The sequence below is a fragment of the Podarcis melisellensis genome, assembly GCF_964234715.1.
Source record: "Podarcis melisellensis genome assembly, chromosome: 11".
Classification (NCBI taxonomy): Eukaryota; Metazoa; Chordata; class Lepidosauria; order Squamata; family Lacertidae; genus Podarcis; species Podarcis melisellensis.
The window spans coordinates 44,618,070-44,638,117 of record NC_138543.1 but is presented as its reverse complement, the minus strand read 5'-3'; the positions used below and the strand labels follow the sequence as shown (position 1 = coordinate 44,638,117).

At 43.8% G+C, this 20,048-nt stretch overlaps 1 protein-coding gene across 1 annotated transcript in view; it reads right to left on the bottom strand.

The window, feature by feature from the left end:
- Positions 1 to 10,284: 10,284 nt before the first annotated feature.
- The window catches only part of PLCXD3 (phosphatidylinositol specific phospholipase C X domain containing 3), a 75,882-nt gene continuing 66,118 nt past the window's right edge, over positions 10,285 to 20,048 (bottom strand). The window contains exon 3 of the mRNA XM_081929978.1: positions 10,285 to 10,903. Coding sequence (XP_081786104.1) covers positions 10,747 to 10,903 — 157 coding nt within the window. The 3' untranslated portion in view covers positions 10,285 to 10,746. The remainder of the gene's footprint in view (positions 10,904 to 20,048) is intronic.

Here is a 20,048-nt window from a genome sequence, read left to right as displayed (position 1 = left end):
CTGCCTTCCTTGTCATCTCTGTGACATTTCTCTCTATTTTGATTGCAATTTTTATTTAAAAAAATATTATGCTCTCTCTCTCTCTTTCAGCTCAAAAAATTGGCTGGTGTAGGTATGATCTGGTTAGGCAGCGAAGCAGGGCATGGAGAATTGTAGACCATGGACCCCCAATACGCCTCTGTTTCTGTATGAGCTGAGCACACCAATTTATCAAAATGCTATGCAGATCATAGGCTGAGAGCGCAGGTGTACACTTGGCTACAAATGCCCACATACTGCATAATTAGAATAACTTTGCCATTTCCCTCTTCAGTATAAGCAAACCTCAATAGTTGCCTTCATGTTGTTTTCTGGCAAGCAAAGCATTTTCGACATGTCTGGATGAAAATTGCACAAAACAGAGTTGCTCTGAAAAGGACTTGGGTGAACTTGTTTCATTCAGGGTCCAGTTCAGACTATTCCCTTGTTTCATGATTTATTTATTTTAAATTATTATATCTGGGTTGAAAAGCACCTTCCATTTCTAAGATTTTTGGTCCATGGTGTTCTGACTGGCATGATCCTTCACATTTTCCTCCTTTGTTTCAACTCTGCTAGGCTATCGCAGATGTTGCCAAGCGTGCCTCATCATGCAGGGCAAATGCTGAGCTGAACTGTGCCATATTAGGAGGAAAAAGCAACTGACTGCCATCTCTCTCCCACCTTTTGAAATGAGAACTCTTTAACGCTGGGAGGTTCTGCTGCCACCGCCAGTATGAAACACAGAAACAGTTACACAAACTGGCACCCTCCCCAGTGCATTCTGAAGAACTCTTTCATCAATGGAAATGGTTTTATATTCCTTAATCAAAATTGCTTGAAACAAACGTGTGAGCCACAAAAAAAAAGCAGAGCTGGGCGGTTTTTGTGCGGTTTTTGTGCCCTGCCACGAGGGCATCACTGTAGGAGCACAACATTCATATGTGTTCATATTATCTTGCATTGACACTGCACCATGGGTTTAGTGGAAAGCAATTCTCCCCACTCTTCAACAGCAGAGACGCAAAATTTGACCCCAAATCCATTTTAGATGCAATTCAGTAGCTTCTATAGGTTGAAATATATCACACATTCCGGATCCTCTTTTTCATCCCCTTTGCGTGTCGAGGTCCCCAAACCACCGCAAATTAACTCACACTTCACACACAAAAAATTGTTTAAGGTTTTTGGCAGAATTTTGGCCACAGCTTTATTTAAATACACAAACGTGAGTGGTTGCTTAGGTTACAACTATCTGTCCATGCCCCAGGGACAGAACTGACTTCCAGGTTCCAGCGGAAGCCAGTCAGGGAAAACAATACTGGGGATCAATGAAGCTGGGCAACAGACCCTCACCTCTCCCCGCATGCTCCCAGGGGCTTATGTGGCCCAAACCCGATGCCAGATATTGGACGAAGGCATGGTAGGCCCCCGGATTCCTTTAACGGAATTCCCTTGCAGCACCAGCGTTGGAGGGGTAGGCACTTACCCCTCCACCAACCAATTTTTTTAACCAATGCCTAACTGCAAACCGTACAAGTTGTGCTACGCGGTAGGCAAAAACCAAATGGCACCAGCCAATCAGCCAAATGGACAAAATTCCTACCAGGCCCCTGCCCCAAAAGCAGGCAACCCCATGACCGGCATAGCAAGGTCAAGCAAAATAACCCTCATTTCAGGGAGGGTGGGCGGGTGATCCGGTGCACACAACAAAAGAGAAAGTCCAAAGCTGCGTGACCTGTATTTAAAACCTTTGGGTCCCACCCCCAAATTGGCAACATGAAAATCTCCCCAGAAACTCAACTGCCCAATGACTTCCTATGGCCATCCAAACAGATCTGCCCAGCAACAGTCGGGTGGCCTGCTAGACCCCACGACAACACGTGCTCTCTATTAGGGAGAACACGCTTTGTCCTGACAGTTCATGACAGAGCATGATTAGGAAACCAACAGCAGCGATAATAATTGCAACAATGGCGGTGACAGGAAGACAGCTCTGTCCCACCACACTGCCCCCCACTGTTGCTCCCTGGAGCCAGTTCCATCTCCTGCAAGGCAGCCCCTCAAGAGTTTTGAAGATGGCCACAGGAAGCCACACTTCTGCACCACCTTGCAGCGCCCGATTTTGTACATGGCTAAGAAATGCCAAAGCACCACGGCCAGAAGATTAAATGCTTAAATATTATTTCGCTGAGCTGTTTGGGAATTTATGAATTTGAACAATGATCAATTTCCTCCCTAATCCCGGGAGAAAGCTATAAAACCAGGTTTTAATTAATTTAGTCACAGCAGAACATTGTTATCGACGTTCGGCAGCCTCATCTGTATGCAGCACCACCAGCCTCCGTGTGATAAGAAGTGGGCAGCCAGGCCGCTTTATTAGTTCGCCTTCACCTTTTGCCACCAGAGCTAATTTGCATTGAGATTGCTTGAATCAATGCCACCAGCAAATTGCCACATCTCGTAATTCATAACAGAGCCGTTCTTAAAGCGCGGCCTGAAACCATGAACTCGAGAGCACAAACAGGGAGTGAGACCCATCACTTCGACAAAAGCAAGCGATGGAAACAATTCAATTACATTTTGTGCAATGACCTATAAAGCGCTCTGTGTGTGTGTGTGTGTGTGTGTGTGTGTGTGTGTGTTTCTGTAGATGTGCATTGCGAAGGAGAGCATACAATTGTTCTTGTGCTCCAGTTCTGCTGAAGTGGTTTTCCTCTTGCTTTCAGATAGTCTTCGTGCTAAATGCTTGCTACGTTTTCCATTTGCTCGGACAAAAATGGCAACCTAGGTTAAAAAGTGGAAAGTACAACAGACGAGGCTCTGTGAGTTCTCTGCAGAGCATGCAGCCTGTGTGTGCAAATTAGCATCACTTTTGCACATTTTGCGTGTGCATCAAATTGTAGTCCTCATGATTGCGGGGGTCAGTTGGGAAGTATGGGGACAGAAAAATGAGGAAACCATGGCATTCAGTCTGCTAGAGGCATATGAAAGACTTTGGTGCATTCATATTTTCAAAGGTAAAGGACCTTAAAACACCCAGAACGATAGATATATGCAGCATACAAAATCTTTATCCGCATTTTGGAAATTTGTTTGTTTTGTTTATCTGTTTGCTAGGCATTTGGACACCCCATAACTAACCAAATTTGACAGGAACAATTGGATGCCATTTTGAATCAAAATGGTGGACAGAACCTTTCAAAAACCTCAGTTTTCAGGGGTTCTTGGAATTCTGGAGCAGCAGTCTGGGTAGTAAAAACGAAAGAAAACAATACAAATACAGAGCAGATCACCTGGTGCAGACTTACCGTTCAAACAGAGCTGGAAGATCTCAGTCAGTAAGAGGACTCATTAAAACATTTGGCCTGGCACAGAGAAGATTAGGGACACACATGAGAGGTGCCTTCCAATATCTGAGGGGCTGCCATGTAGAATATGGCGCAAACATATTGCTCCAGAAGGGAGGATTAGATTGAACAGGTGGAAATTGCATATGTAGTAAAAACATCAAGTTAACATTAAGAGAAACATCCCAGTGGCTTTTCGACTGTGGAACAGGCTGTTTCTCCTGCAAGAATGTCTAAATAGGGTAAAGTGAAGTGTATCATATATTAATATGGACTTTGCTGTGTTTAAGAACTGAAGAAACCACCCAAAATGATCTGATGGGTACCAGGGCTTTATTAACATTTCACTGAATACAAATAAACTCAGTTGTCGCCATTGTCTTTACATTAAATACACATTCTTTTAATAAAAATCCACATTTGCTATACATAACTGTAGGCGCTTTTTTTGTTTTTGTTTTTTAAAAATGCAACGTTTACTAAAGCACCCAGATTCTGAAAGAATGAGAAAATCAGGTGCAGCCGTGTGAACCTTTGGTACACATTTGCAATTTGAGCCAACTTAACACATCCACAATTCTCATCCAAATAAAATCCAGTCACTCTGATGCTTTGATCATGTGTTTTCTTGGAGAAAGAAGGGAAGTAAGGGGTTAAGGGATTAATGCTGTCCTGTCAGGGGGGAAAATTCCATTTGGATTTTCTTGTTGACAATAATTAGTGCTGCGCGGTGCAATGTATAGTTTATTTCTGGTCTGTTGACTGCAATAAACTGATGATGGTGTCAATCATTATATCCCCAACCCAGCTACAGTTCATTGCAGCTGCATCCCATTGAATGCAATAATCCAGTCACAAGCTGTGCAACTGACACTTTCAATGCAGCACTTGGCCTAATACATTTAGCTGGAAGCAAATCTCAATAGGACTTACTCCCAAAGTTCTTGTACATACAACATGTCTTTAACTTGGGCAGGACCAATGTTCTTAATGGCAATGCATGGTGGTTTAGCAGGTATTTCTGCCTGTAATAGTCCCATCGTTTTCAAGCATCAGCTATGCTGGCTGAGACTGGTGAGACTGGAATCCAACCATGGAAAAGTCCTGCTTTGGAAATGGCAGCTCAGTCAGTAGAGCGTGAGACTCTTAATCTCAAGGTTGTGGGTTCAAGCCTCACGTTGGGCAGAGGGTTGCACTAGATGACCCTTGTGGTCCCTTCCAACTCTACAATTCTATGATTCTATCATCAAAAGCATGGCAGCACCATGTAATTTCCTGCTTATGAAGCAGACCCATTTAAGGACCAGGCCACCACCCTGCATGAACTAAGACTTCCTTAAGGTCACTGAAAGCAAGGGTACCTGACTAGGTGCGGGAATGGGGCTTCAATCTGCAGTTTACAGTTGTGATCAACCATTGTGGTGGTGGTTAATTCCATGCCAGGGCATCCCCTTATTTTCATATGTTTCTAATAGCTGGGGAGAAGATTACCTGGCACTCGTGCGCAGCCCCACACAAAGTACTTACCTTGTGACAACTGCTGCCACCTACCGAAATTTGAATTGGCCTCAATGAACGCTTTCACAATAGGACTCATCTTGTTTCTGTGATTGTAAGGTGTTTTTAATTGTTTTTAATGTTGTATTCTAATTGTTGTAACCCACTCTGGGACCTTAGCGTGAAGTGTGGGCAATAAATGAAGATGATGATGATGATGATAATGATTTGCAAATAAGAATGACATTATCTTCAGTTGAATTTTGGTAGCAGGACTATATTTACCCCTAATTCGAGAAGTGGGTTTTCAAAAAATAGAAGGTGCACTACAAGCCTACACTCAGAAGTAAATCTCAGAGTCTTCTCCCATGTGAATATGCACAGGATTGTAATCTTATCCTAGTCATGTCTACTTAGAAGTAGATGTTGATAGAGAAGCAAGTCCCACTGTGTTGAGTAAGTGAATTTAGGATTATAGTCTGAATCATTTTTTCTCCCTGTGAAAGAAACACCAAACTCATTTTTCACTTCTGCTCAGAACTTCAGTGAAATGGCTGGCCCACTGACTTCCACTCCCACCCATTCCAGACTTGATAATGTTGGGTGGGGGGCAGTTGGCACTAAAATGTTGCTAGAGTACTTGAATTAGGTAAAAAGAAGTTAGTGCATAGTGTGGGATACTCAGTGTTACTTAGAGTAAACCCACTGAAATCAATGAAGTTGTCTATTGATTTTAAATAGGTCTACTTTGTATATGACTTGGTTCGTTATCACCCACTAAAGGAGGGGCAATGATGAGGACAGAACACCAGTGTTTGATATGTGTCAGAATGAAAACTGCTTCCTTTTTGGTTTGGTGATTGCCTTCATTGTTTGTGACAAATGCACCATCTGAATTATTTAAAGAGGTTGTGTGAATTGGCCATATAAATTAGAGTGGAAGTAATTTTTTCCATTCAATTTGAAATTTGGCAAATCCCCCCTATCTATAATAGCTATAATATTCAGAACATTGAAGAACAAACCTAGCATAGTGTAGGCATCTATTTATGTTTGTTTTAAAATATTATATCCCAAGTTTCAGGAATAAAACTAGAATTTTTGGTATCTGACTTTGGTTTCAGAGTCACAAAACCTGCCCTCCCTCTCTCCTTCCCAGGTTTGAAAACTGCCAGCGAAACACAGATTATGCTGAATTTCAGATTTAATTATCATGAAACCTGCAAATCAATCCTTGCTAATTCATTCCATTGTAAGATTTGTGGTTGTATATTTGACATTGTTTTGTTTTGTTTTTTTAAAAAAGCAAACATTCATTTTTCTTAAATCTTTACAATTAAAACTTGCGTACTAAGAAGGAAAGCAACCGAACCCTAGGAGTGAGATCTAGCGAGCCTCAAGAGGTCCATACACTCAATGGTTTTTAAAGAAGTCTTTCTATTAAAGAGCTCTCTGGATCTCAGCCCAAATACATTAATCCTCAAGCACACATGAAACTTCAAGATTTCACAAGCTGGAACATTTGTAGCGTTAAGGAAGATAACACAACTACCCTTTCCATTGAGGCTGAAGTTGATAATTCTCATATATTGTACAACGTAGTACACACCCCACACCCCTGAACACATACATACACACAAACACAAACGTGAAAACTTACAGGAACACTGGCACAATTTCAAAATTATGAGCTGGGGGAAGAAGGAATCACTGAACTCTTAACAAATTGGTAATCAATACATTTTACAGAGTATACAGCGCATTTTATCTTTCTCTCTTTTTTTGTCGGCAGGTAAACGGGAACAGTTCAGAACAATGTAAACACAGAAGCTACTGCAGAGTTATGCCACACATATTGTATAATACACAATTAGCTTTTGCTTCACTGTAAAAGAAGCTAGACTAGTTATTGGCTGAGCTCTTACGGTCCACACAAAGGACAGCGTTCAGGCAGCTGGTCTTGTCCCTCCAGGTATCCTATTTGAAATAAAGTACACCGAAGCTGTTCTGTAAAGCAGACTGACAATCCATCTTCAGAATTGCTTGCTCTAAGGCTGTGTACACACTCCCGCTTTTACTCCGCACTCAGTCTGCTCCCATTGCTGGTTGGGGAAGCAGTGTACACATGATCCTTATCTACCTTGTCATTTCTAACAACATACTGTGTTTTGAGGCATTCTCCCCCAAACCAGCTTCAATCTACATTGAGAAGAATGTCTGACAGCATTCTAAGCTGGTAATGTGTGCACAGCCTAAGGCAGAAATGGAGAACCTGTGGTCCTCTTGATGTTGTCAGGAGTCAGTCAGCCCTGACGTTGGGTTGATGGGATGTCTGGGGCTGATGGGAGCCAGAGTCTGACAACATCTGGAGGGCCAAAGGTTCCCCAAGCCCTCTTCTAAGGTGCACAATAGGCAACTGTGTTTTGTTGTCCTACAACACCAGAAGGGGATATTTATGAACATTCCACTGAACCAGTAAAAAAAACAACAACCACACTGGATTTGAATGGGTGTTAAAATGGAAATACAGGATTTGGCCAAACACAACCACACAGAGAGATACCCATCCCTAAACATATTAGCTTTAGCCAGTTTTTTTTTTTTAGAAAAAGAGGTACTGGAACTCACCATAAATGCCTCCCTTGTTCTCTTACAATGGCAATGGCGCCAACCTGAGAGGTGCCGGAACTGTATTCCGACAAGTTCCAGCTGAAAAACAGCCCTGGCTTTAGCTATACGCAACACCTGATAATTCTGGGTGCAGATTCCTAATTCGCATCCGATGATGTCTCAACGTAGATATCGGATATGCATGACAATGTGGATGGAGAAATCCATCCAGTTGTACGTTTGGTAGCATATCTGCATCAGCAACTGTTACGGAAGTCTGCTTATGCTCCTGTGTTGGATCAGAATAATTCTTGCTTCTGGAAAGTTTGTTCCCAATAGTTTTTTAAAAAACAACAACTGATTTCCCCCCCCCCCATCACTTCTTTCCATGAAAAATTGGTGTCAGATGTTGGTGAGATGTTTCATACGCTCCATTCAGCAGACAATGTTGGATGATTAGCCATCTTTGAACATTTGACAATATTAGCCCATAGATGTTCAGCGTCTAGTCTCTCTTGTCGTCATTAACCTAAGGCCAAGGTTTTCTCAGACTATGGTTTGGGGAGCCATGGGATTCCTTGGAAGTTTATCAGGGGTTCCTCAAAAGATTAGTCATGGTGGACTTGGGGAAACTCCCCTTTGGCAGCTTTCCCACCAGCTCTACAACTGATATTTGCTTGCAGTGCATGAGCCCAGGGGAATTCTGGGCACTATCCATTCATATACTAGGATACTCTCTACTGTCACACTATTGCTCTGTCTTTCCCAGTAATGGGACTGACAGAGGCTCTGCAGAGTTTGAGGCAAAGATTTCTACCAACCCTTCTGATCCCTGTAATTTGGGACTGGGGGAACCTGTGACCCTGCAGATGTTGTTGGACTCTGACTCCTGTCAGTGCCAAGAAGCATAGTCTGTGGTCATGCCTGCTTTTGCCAGAGATGCCAGAGACTAAGATTGGAACCTTGTGCATGCAAATCCTATGCTTTGCCACTGACCAATGGTACCACCCAATACTCCATCACACAAATGAGTTTGGACAGGTGGGAATAGAAGGAAGATCTGGGGATATTACTCAAAGAAGGATCCTCAGGGAGGGAAGAAACTTGGAATCTTGCTAGCCTAAAGCACAATTTGCTGAATATGGGAATATTGCACACCCGTTACTGTTGTCCTAGCAGAAATGGAGGTGCAGCTGAGAGTCTAGAATTACAGCTAACATTTCACCACTGAGTGGAACAATCCAAGTGACCTGGAGATTTTCCAGTCACAGTGAAGCAAGGGAGGGGAGACTTAAAAGAGGAAAAGGGATGAGATTATAGAGTAATGTGAGATACAGAGGTGAAGAAGTATAGATAGTTGAAGTGGGGCTATGATTGTGAAAGATCTGATTTTATGTATGGTGTCCACAGTCTGAGAAGACCTGTGACAGGGCAACAACTGGTAGATAAGCTAGGCTGTTTCTCAAGTTTCTCTGAAAATTCAAATAAATTATCAGACCTCTTCTTCATGTTCTGTTATGAGGTCTTATGATGATTTCAGGTACTTATCATGTGCTCTCTCTTTTGGGGGGTTAAAAAAAGAGGTGCTGGTATATATTGATAAAAGTACCATAGGTGCCAGCCCAAATTGGCTGCCATGGGCCACAAAAGAAGTACTGGTACTTCTACCAGTGAGTACTATGAGGGAAAATGCCCGAGGGGGGGTTACCTATCTTCCAACTGTATCTCTGAATTATAGGATATGTTTATGTGTTTATGTGTGAGGGACTTCCTCACATGGTCAAGTATGTAAACATTTTGGATATTCCTTTAAGAACAACATGGGGCAGTCTTCCTTTGTAACTTTCTCTAGAACAGTGGTTCTCTCCCTCCTCATGGACCACTTATTGTTTTTTCTGCCTGTTGTAGCAACTGTAATGTGTGGTGCTACTTGCTGTAGCTTTTAAATTGTATTTTTTATTACTTCTTTTGTTTCTTTTGTTTCTTCTATATTGCAGCTTACAGTACTATAATTTGAATTCCATAGAATGCAAACTGTAGTACAATAAAATCCAATATAAGGAATAAAAGAAGAAACAAAAACGCAATTAAAATTCAGTACCAGTATTTAATGGGATAGGTGTGCCTTCTCCCATCTTGAACCACAAATCCACAGACATGCTGCAGACTACCTGAATGAAGCTCATGGACCACATTTTGTAAACTCCTGCTCTAGAAGGAATAGCTTTTCATCATTCATTCAGACAAGGAAAGCTTATTTTAGCTTAACAAGTGGGACTTGCAACAGAACGCTGCAGCATGGAGTGCTTCCATTCAAAATTCCAGTCATGCCCTTTCCCTGGATACTCCATTGCATTCCTACTCCCCAAAGGCGGTTAATGCATTTTATAACTAACTAACTAAAGTGACAAATCAATATAATGATTTTTTTAATTGACTTCTCAGGAAGCCATGGTTCCAAATGGTAATGTAGAGTCACCCTCTAAAACTGCATAATGAAACTCTGTGCATAAGTCTATGACAGGCCTTCTGCCCCTCACAGGAGAAGACAGAATTAGACTCACAATGGGGAACTTCTTTTAAAAGCAATAGCAACAACATATTTGAAATGTTTAAAAATTTCAGGAAATCTGCACGTTATTAGGCATTGTAACTGCAACTGTTAACTTTTGACTGATCTTTTCTTTTCTTTATGATGCCATATTCTTCCCTCCCACCTGAGTTCAACAAACCTGATGCTACCAATTTCTGAAACATATATATATATATATATATATATATATATATATATATATATATATATATATATATATATATATGGAGCACCTGGATAAGACTATACAATGTTCTTGTTCAGCAGCAGAATTACTAAAGACAATGAGAATCTACTGCACAGACAAAGGGCAGTTCATGAACGCCAGTTACAAGTTAAGCATAGCGAATGATCCTCAATATGGCCAAAACCACATGTGGTTGTTGGAGAAATATTTATGAATGGCTTTCTTGAATAAGATAACTGTGTAAATGAAACCTGGTTGGGTTTCATGAGACACAAGCTAATCAATGTCAAGAAATGATCAGACCAAGTAGAAAAAACAACAACCCATTTTCTTTCTCTCTCCCCCTCATCATTTCTAAGTCCTCAGCATGTCCAAAAGAAAAGAATAATATTCAGCATGTGCTTGCAAAATCTGTGCCACAAGATTACAACCTAACACAACTAAGGGAGATAAGTTCCACTTTAGAGCATGTCAGACACATTACGGTACTATCAAGTCGTATCAGCTTCGCCTTCAGCCAAGATGTAGTTCAGTTTTATGATCGTGCTGATAAAATCGCCAAGTTCTACAAAGTCCGCAGTGACAATGTTGACACCACTTTCGCCCGGTGTCTGAGTCTGGACCCACTGCATCATGGCGGGGAGAGCTCTGGGGAGGAAGAAGAGAAAAAAATTACCCACCATTGAAAGCATCAAATGTGCAGGGACATAAGAAGGCGTCTTACATTGAGTCAAACCATCAGCCCATCTAGCTAAGTGTTATCTACAATGACCAGCATTGGCTTCCCATGGTTTTAAACATGGTGACAACTCTTGTCAATGTTTTTGGGCTCCAACACCCATTAATGTACCTCAAGATGCCGGGTGGAGGAGAGAGAGAGAGAGAGAGAGAGAGAGAGAGAGAGAGAGAAAGGATTTTATTCTCAGCATCTTGAGAAATGTTCTTTTTTGTTTTCTGTTTCATTTTGGATGCTCTCTGGGTTTTGATGTTCTGACTGAAGTTCAGCAACATCAGGAGGACCAACGGTTCCCCACCCTGATGGGCCAGGTCTCAAAAATAAATAAAAATGGAGGTAGCAAATACAATTGGAAAGCTTGCAGCAGAGAATCCAACTTAACAAAAGTCTACTTCATTTAATTCTCCTCAAGAGGAGAAGTTCACAGGTAGGAAAGTATATTTTTCCTTCCACAGATAATCTTAAAATTCAAATCACAACCAAAATATGAACCATTTTAATGAAAATATTCCATATGTACATGACAACGAGAAGAAAAAATCCAAGTCTGTGTTTTCCCTGAGCTGGAGGTGGTGTGTCTTGTTTAAGGATGGAGAAATTTGTTTAAGGACGTATAGATCCATTAGTTTGGGTTTCTCAGTTTCTCAAACATAAATTCAATTCTTCACATTCCTGCAGCAATTAAAAAAAAAATTAGAAACCAAACACCTCATGTAAATGTGTTAACATTTTACTGCAAATTTCTGCCAATAAACTACATTTTGTATGCAATTTTACACATGATTGCTATCAATTTTCACTATTATGCGTTTTAAAAGTCATTTCCACTAATATGTGCATGTTATGCACACTTTCCCCTAATATGTGCATTTTTATTTGGCTGGAGAACCGCATTGCAAAATTTGGAGAAGGGCGAATTTCAAAAGACAGATGTGTTTTGGTTCACATATTGGCTTGAGAAGTGAGAATTAGGTGGTTCCTTATTAGAATTCAAACAAAATCAAATTTGTCCCTTGTCCCTTGTCCCTTGTCTTGTTTACCATTCCTTGTAATTCCCAGTGCCTCCATCCCTGTAATTGGCCTCATTAAGCAGTTTATTCAGCGAAAGCACAGCCCATGTGGCATGGCAGATACCCACATGGCTGAATGCTCTTAGAAACATAAAACAGCTACATTATACACCCTGACATTAGCAATAAACACCTTCTGGTTAGCTGTTAAAAAAGAGGGCGAGAGAGGGAGAGATAGTGGATTATGTGTCTGGCCCAATGTGTTTCTCTTTCCCAATAGAAAAACCTGCAGGTAGCCAAGCCAAGGCCTTTGGAGAGTCAGAAAAAGCTCTCTCCATCACAGTGTGGTGTAGTGGTTCAGAGCGGTGGACTTGTAATCTGGTGAACCGGGTTCGATTCCCCGCTCCTCCACATGCAACTGCTGGGTGACCTTGGGCCAGTCACACTTCTCTGAGGTTTCTCAGCCTCACTCACCTCACAGAGTGTTTGTTGCAGGGGAGGAAGGAAAGGAGATTGTTAGCCGCTTTGAGACTCCTTAGGATAGTGATAAAGCAGGAAATCAAATCCAAACTCTTCATCATCATCATCATCCCTGTAATGTTCCTAATGAATCCTCAAGTTTGCATCAAAATATCCACCCACCCCAAGCGCCAGTACCAGTTTTCCTCTCGGGATAAATAACAGGGCTGTGGTTCCAATGCTACAGAGTGGCCCTGATCTGTCCCAAGACACTCTGGTGCTTAGAGTATGCAGATCTGAGTCTCGATGCAATTTGGGGGCCTTGGGCAGTTATGTGGTAGAAGGACAGGGAGAAGGAGACAAATGTTTTCTTCTCCCCCCTGGACCACTTAAACATGGTGAAACATGCAGTTGCAGGGGGAGAGGAGAAACACACAGGTTGACTGCAAATCTCCTTCTCCCTCTCTCCTCATCACAATCACCCCCAGCTCTTTTGACATTCCTCCAGGTAAACCTGACGTGACCCAGGCCAGTCTTGGGCTGCCTCAACCCAATCTGGATAAATCCAGGGTTGCCCCAAATTAGCCCACTCCAGTTCAGGATCTGAGAACCAGCCAGATCCAGTACATAGCCCTAGTAAGTAACACCTACCAGTAGGGAGATTCAGATCAGTGCCATGGCAGGCCAAGTGTTACGTCTCCTGTCCCCTTACACTGTGGCCTTGGCCTGGATTGGGTGACCCAGTGTCATAGACTTGCTGGATGCTGAGGAGGGGTGGGAGGCACCAGCAGGGGGGACCCCTAAGGGAAGAAGGCTCAGAGCCAGCAAACTGGTGGTGGGACAGTGATGAGTGAGAAGAGGGAGCAGACTGGGAGGAGGAGGAGTCAGAAGCCGAAGACGCAACAAGGTCTAGTGAGCAGGAAGAGGCTGGGAGAGCAGTCCAGAATCAAAGGCAGAAGCAGAGGCTGAAGTTGAGGGGGGAAGAGAAGCAGAGAGGAGTCAGGCCACTGAAGAAGCCTGGGATGTTCTTGGGTTACAACTCCCATCCAGCATGGCCAATGGTCAGGCATGATGGGAGCTGTAGTCCAACAATATCTGGTGGGCTACCACTATATTATGCTGTTTGCTTATCTCTCAGCCTGGTCTTTGCAACCAGAGAGAGGAATTCAGCATAGTGCTAGCAGACTGCCCTTCTGCTTGCCTGGTGGAATGACCTGACCTCTCTCCCCTCTGCATACTGCTCAGGGGATCTTCTGCCCCCCTCCCGAAGCCTATTTGAGATCTCTCAAATAGCAGGGGGCATGGGAGGAAGAGGGAGAGGGGGGCATTGTGTTAGTGGAAGTGCTTGCACAGGCTTCCACTGGCTGAGCTTGTTTGTTGTATCCCACCAAGAAACACAAGTCCTCCAAGTCGGTGGTGGTTCCTTATTAAAAGGAACTGATCACATGGGGGCAAGGAATGGGGGAAGTAATCAGCTCATGGTTGTTGCCAAGAAACTACCGGGTAGTGATCAATCATATTAAAATGTTCATCCAGCCTCAAAATGTTAAACTGTGCCATCTGATTGAATATGCTTCCAAATTTTATCCAGCAATTGGAGAGTGCTGAATTATAGATAAGCATTTCAGCAGAATGAATTCCACGGCTGCCGAGCGGCAATTTAGAAAAGCTGAATTCATAAATTTGTAAAAGTTACTTCCACTTGTTTCCAATGAGCCTGATGCCTATAAGAATGAAGAACTTCCATGGCTGATGCCCTGAGATCAGCAAAGAATCTATGTCAGGGACAGGGAACCTGTGGCATTCAAGAATTTGTTGGACTACAATTCCCATAATCCTGATATTGGCCAAGCTGGATGGGGCTGATGGGTGGTGAAGTCCAACATCATCATCCATGTCACCAAGAAGCTACTTGCACATTACTTTCCAATGTCCTGTTTTGTAATAGAGTGGGGGCTTTTCCAAAAGCAACAGACCCAAACTATGTACCTGCTCCTCCACATCAGCCAGCCCCTGAACCATCTGGTCTAGGGAACCACTCACTAACAGTGCCCAAGTCTTTGTTGGCTCTCATCCAGTCCATTACTGAGGCAAGACAACAGTCCAGCACATTCACTGCCTCACCCACAGATGTAAAGGGGAAGAAGAGCTGTGGGTCATCAGCAAATTGCCAACAGTGTACTCCAAAACTTTGGATAAACCCACCCAGTCATTTCATGCAGATGTTAGACAGCATAGGGGATAAAATCAAACCCCGAGGAACCCCAAATTGAAGGCTCCACAGGGCTGAAGAACACTCCCCAAGCAACACTCCCTGGAAGTGACCATCCAGGCAGGACAGCAACCACCTCAGAGCCACCCACCTTTAACTCAGACACCCGCTCAAGAAGGATGCCATGGTCAACGGTATCAAAAGCTGTTGAGAGGTTGAGAAGAATTAACAGAAGAAGAGGAGGAGGAGGAGTTTGAATTTGATATCCTGCTTTATCACTACTTGAAGGAGTCGCAAAGCGGCTAACATTCTCCTTTCCCTTCCTCCCCCACAACAAACACTCTGTGAGGTGAGTGGGGCTGAGAGACTTCAAAGAAGTGTGACTAGCCCAAGGTCACCCAGCAGCTGCATGTGGAGGAGCAGGGAATCAAACCCGGTTCACCAGATTACAAGTCTACCGCTCTTAACCACTACACCACATTGGCTCCACACAGGGACACATTTCCCTTGTCGCTCCCCAACAGAAGTCATCACACAGCACAACCAAAGCAGTTGAAGGCTGCTGAACTTCAGGCCCAGAGACCAAAGTGGCCCTCAGGATTCTCTCTAGGCCATGCCCTCCCCAGTTCACACCCCTTCTCAGGACACATCCACCACCGACTCTGCTCCAGACCCCCCTCAGGAGCTTTTTACAGGCTGGAATGTGCCTTTGACCTGTGATCACGGCTCCTGATGCTTGGATTCAGAATGAAGATCTATGTGTGGAGTACAAATGGGTTGAAACCACATCCACTTTTAGCTCCTGCCCCACCTACCCCATGGCTTGTGCCCACAATTTTGCATCCCCCAAGCCAGAAAGTGTTCCCTGCCCCTGTCTTACAGTAACTGGCCTGTGTTCTCATTTCTCCATAACTAAAGAAGAGTCGTATTATTAATGTTGTTAATTTTAATGACAGCTGAACATTTAAACGAGCGGTAGTGTCGCTGGAAGGGTCCAGGCCAGGAGTACGTCTAGTTACACATGAGGGAAATGGTTGGCTTTTGCAGGAAGCTTCAAAACACACCAAAGGTTTAACGAAGGATGGCTAGCTGCCTAGTCATCGAGGTCTGTTGTGTTTCCCAGACAGATGGGCTGCCAAGGCATACCTTCTGTTACAGTCAGCCAGTCTCACGAGAGACCACAGAGGGCCTGACTCTGTGGTGTCTATTCCCATCGACCTTCTTTGGTGACAAGATAAACCCTCTGTTCAAACTCCCACAGGCATGAGGGAGAGGCGTTGGAGGCGACATTGCATTTGCATGCTGTTGTGAAAAACCCTGCACTCCTGCTACAGATACTCTTCCCACCATTTATATTTGCCGGCTGAGGAATTCACCTTCCTCTCCCATACGGAGTCTCAGCCCCTCTTTTAATTGGATCCTTTAAACTGGCCTCTGCTATAGTAGAGAGATCGCGTCAAAAGCCTCCTTGCTGGCTGACTATATTCAAGGCCAGCAAGTCCTAGAATTCCATGTGGAGCAATTAAGGTAATTTCTGTCAATTTATTGGGCTGATGTGGTTCGGTAGACGCCGACAAGAGCCAGCTAGCACCGTGGGCCTCGGGACGGAGGTCATTTGACACTGCTACCCAGACTTATTAAAAAAGTTATTTAACTGCCTTGCTGTTAGATAATTCATCCATTGTAAGAGGTTGTAACAAGCATTATACGCTATTCATATTCAGGGAGTAGTCAGAGGATGATTTAATGAAGGTGGCATTTATTTTTCCTCTAAGCCCCACATAAAGGTTGCAGCATCTGGGACTTTTTAGTTTAGGGAAAAGGCAAGTCAGTGGTATAAAGGGGGATTATGAAGATTTGCCTTTAAACCAAACTGGACTCTGAAATCATGATCTGATGCCCTTCTTCAGTGCCCCCTCCACAAACGGTCCAGAGCAGGGGTCGGCAAAGTTTTTGTGGCTTGGGCCGGTTCACGGTCCTGCAGACGCCATGGTGGGCCAGAGTGCGCATGCCCAAACGCTATTTCTGGCGTTCCTTCCAGCACGGAGGAAGCGTGCACAGCTTCCCATTGGCTGAAGGAGCTTCCTGCAGCCAATGGGAAACCAGCCAGCGTCGCAGAAGGCGGTCCCCTCTCTGCTCTGTGCCGGTTTAGCGCGGCACATGGGAGTTGACCAAGCAGGCGATGGGGGTCCCCGAGAGGGCGGCAGGGGTCCATGGGCTGGTTAAATGGCCCCCCATGGGCCACTTGTGGCCCATGGGCCTTAGGTTGCTGGCCCCTGGTCCAGAGGTTGACAACATGAGAACAACAACTTTCCTGCTCTGTTTGTAGAATGCTTGTGTGGCGCCTTCACTACATAACTTTAGGCCCCAGGCAGAAACCTTCCTCTGTAATCAGGCATTTCGCTGATTGAACATGCTATGGTCTTTTAAATGTGTTTGCGGGAGGGAGGTTAGTGTTGGGTTGTTGTTGTTATATGTATTTTCTGTTTTCATTTTGTATTTTTATGCTGTAAACCGCCCTGTGATCTTCTGATGAAGAGCGGAATATGAACTTAATTAATAACTTAAATGTGGACTGAATTGAATTTGTCCCCTAGCCCTCCATGCCCCCATTTTTCCTTGTCAGCCATGAGGAAATGTTCATCAAATTTGCCCACTCCAACTTTAAAGGTATGTTATAGATTAGGGAGGGACCCCCCCAACCCTATAAATTAATAAATGGTAGGAATTTGGTTATATGGGATGCAAAGGGAGAGATACAAGCTGCAGATGAATCCCTGAGTTAGCTTATGCAAAATGACCTGGCGAAGCGAGGGCCATTGAGAGCCATTGGCAATGCAAGGGAACTGTCCTTTCCCCCCTTGCCCTGAGGTATGAGACTGTGGTCTGGAAGGTTGCCAGGATAACTGGGTACAAGGTGACAGGAAAAGAGAGTTTTTAGCGGGGTGTTCTGTGAAGGAGGAGGAGGAAGAAAGAAAGACAGGGATCCATCTTGGGCAGGCTGGCTGAAGGCTGGCTAGGAGAGATGCCTTGGACTCCATGGCTGCACTGCTGTGGGGGACAAGCTCCTCTTGAAATGACCATGCTGTAAGACCTGGACTCCCTCCATGGAGACTGAAGGTCTAAATAGTGAATAAACCATATTTCTTAAAGATACAACAGTCTCTGAAGTCTCGGTTCTCCAAGGGAACACAGACCCTGGGTGAGTGCATGGACCCCTCTGGAATCTTGCAGGTATGGCAACCAGCTTTTGTAACAGCACCATGATTGCACATTTCCCCACTTTTCTAATATATAAGGGAACATAAAGGCAGGTGTATGATCCTCACACAAGTCTATGTGACCTACCTATGCAACACAAGATTCCTTACAGCTCCTACCCCATCACAAAGGCTGTTTGTTGATGCTGAATTTCCAGCACCAATGCCTGTGGCAGTTGTGTATCCACTTGAGATTACCCAAGAAAATACTGACCAGACTTACCCTCTGTCTCCGCTTATGATATCTGACAAGAACACGGCTGGAGGTAATTCAACTCCAGGCAATTACAATAGCCCTGATCTGCCCTTCCTGTACACAGCATATGTTATCTCCTTAAATAAAACCACATCGAACAGGCAGCATTTTCTCTGCAGCGGGAGCCGGTAATGAATTGATACATCCCAGCGCTGCTGGATGCATTTCCCCGATGGAATATTCAGCGAGTGTAACCAAGAGTAGGAGCCAAAGTGACATGGTTAACCATGCAGCTGTGAAATGGAGCACTGATGTGAGAATCCAGGAAAGTGAAACTAGCTAGCTCAGGGACCGAGGCATACATGTCACTGAGCAATCAAGAGCTACATAAAGAAACAGCAGGGGGACGAATGATGAGACAAGTGACATGAATGGAGAAAGGGAGAGCCAAGGTAGCCTAGATTTTACCCAGGGACAATGGTGCAGCAAAAAAAACCTTAAGGTGGCTCAAGGCGTTTCTTCAGTGCTATAAATCTGGTTCTTTGCAATGTAAGAGCCAATCTTGAAGCAATTAAGAAATCCCTTGAGACACCTTAAGTTTCTTTGTTGGGCCATTGCCACTGGGTAAAATCTAGCTAGCTTGTTTTTGCTAGAGCCGATGGGTTAAAACAGCTCTTTTCTGATTATGCTTAGACATGCTGGTATCCTTGTTGTTGTTGTTTAGTCGTTTAGTCATGTCCGACTCTTCGTGACCCATGGACCAGAGCACGTCAGGCACTTCTGTCTTCCACTGCCTCCTGCAGTTTGGTCAAACTCATGTTTGTATCTTCGAGAACATTGTCCAACCATCTCGTCCTCTGTCGTCCCCTTCTCCTTGTGCCCTCAATCTTTCCCAGTATCAGGGTCTTTTCCAGGGAGTCTTCTCTTCTCATGAGGAAGCCAAAGTACTGGAGCCTCAGCTTCAGGATCTGTCCTTCCAGTGAGCACTCAGGGCTGGTTTCCTTAAGAATGGATAGGTTTGATCTTCTTGCAGTCCATGGGACTCTCAAGAGTCTCCTCCAGCACCATAATTCAAAAGCATTAATTCTTTGGCAGTATCCTTAGATACTTGGAAAAATAAGTTCCCCTGGGCAGGGCACCTTTTTAGCACACCCTTGCCCCAACATGGTGCCCTCCATATGTTTCTGACTTGAACTCCCATCAGTCAGAAAGTTTTTATCTTGTAAAAAGTCACCACCAACTTGGCAACAATTTTGCATGAACCCAGCCTCGCAGGCTGAAACTGCTACTATTTAGCACACAAAAGAAACAAATTCAACAAATCAGATTTTCTCCTCGTGGCAAAACTGACCTGACCTAAATATATAAAAAACTGCTAATGCAATCTGCTGCCCTGCCTCCATTTTGAATATTTCATTTATAGATACTATAGCATTTGTAAACTTGGGAAGTTGGATAAGAGCATAGATCTCTCCGCTCCCTCAGAGAACATTACTGATAATGCTCAGTAAAAAATGGCTAGATTTAATACATGCTTGCACCCCATTGCAGCTGAAAAATAACACTAAAAAGTATAATCAGCACAGATTTTCTTCAAGACAGCTGGAAATGGGAATGACCCGGGTTAGATTAATCTTTGTGATCTCTGGAAGGACACCTTCCTACATTGTACAGCAAAATAATTATTGTTATGCCACAGCAGCTACAAAGTAAAATACATGATTGAGACACCATAAGTGATTCTCTTAGCAATCATATCTAAAAGGTTCTAATGTAGGAAATAGGCAGTCCAATCAAAAGTGTCCAGATGGAGATCATGAACATAGCTCCCCCATGAAAATAACGCCAACAGTGACCTCCCCCCCTGAAGTAAGGTATAACTAGCAAAAAAAGAGGTAGCCTTTGAAAATAAGGAACCCA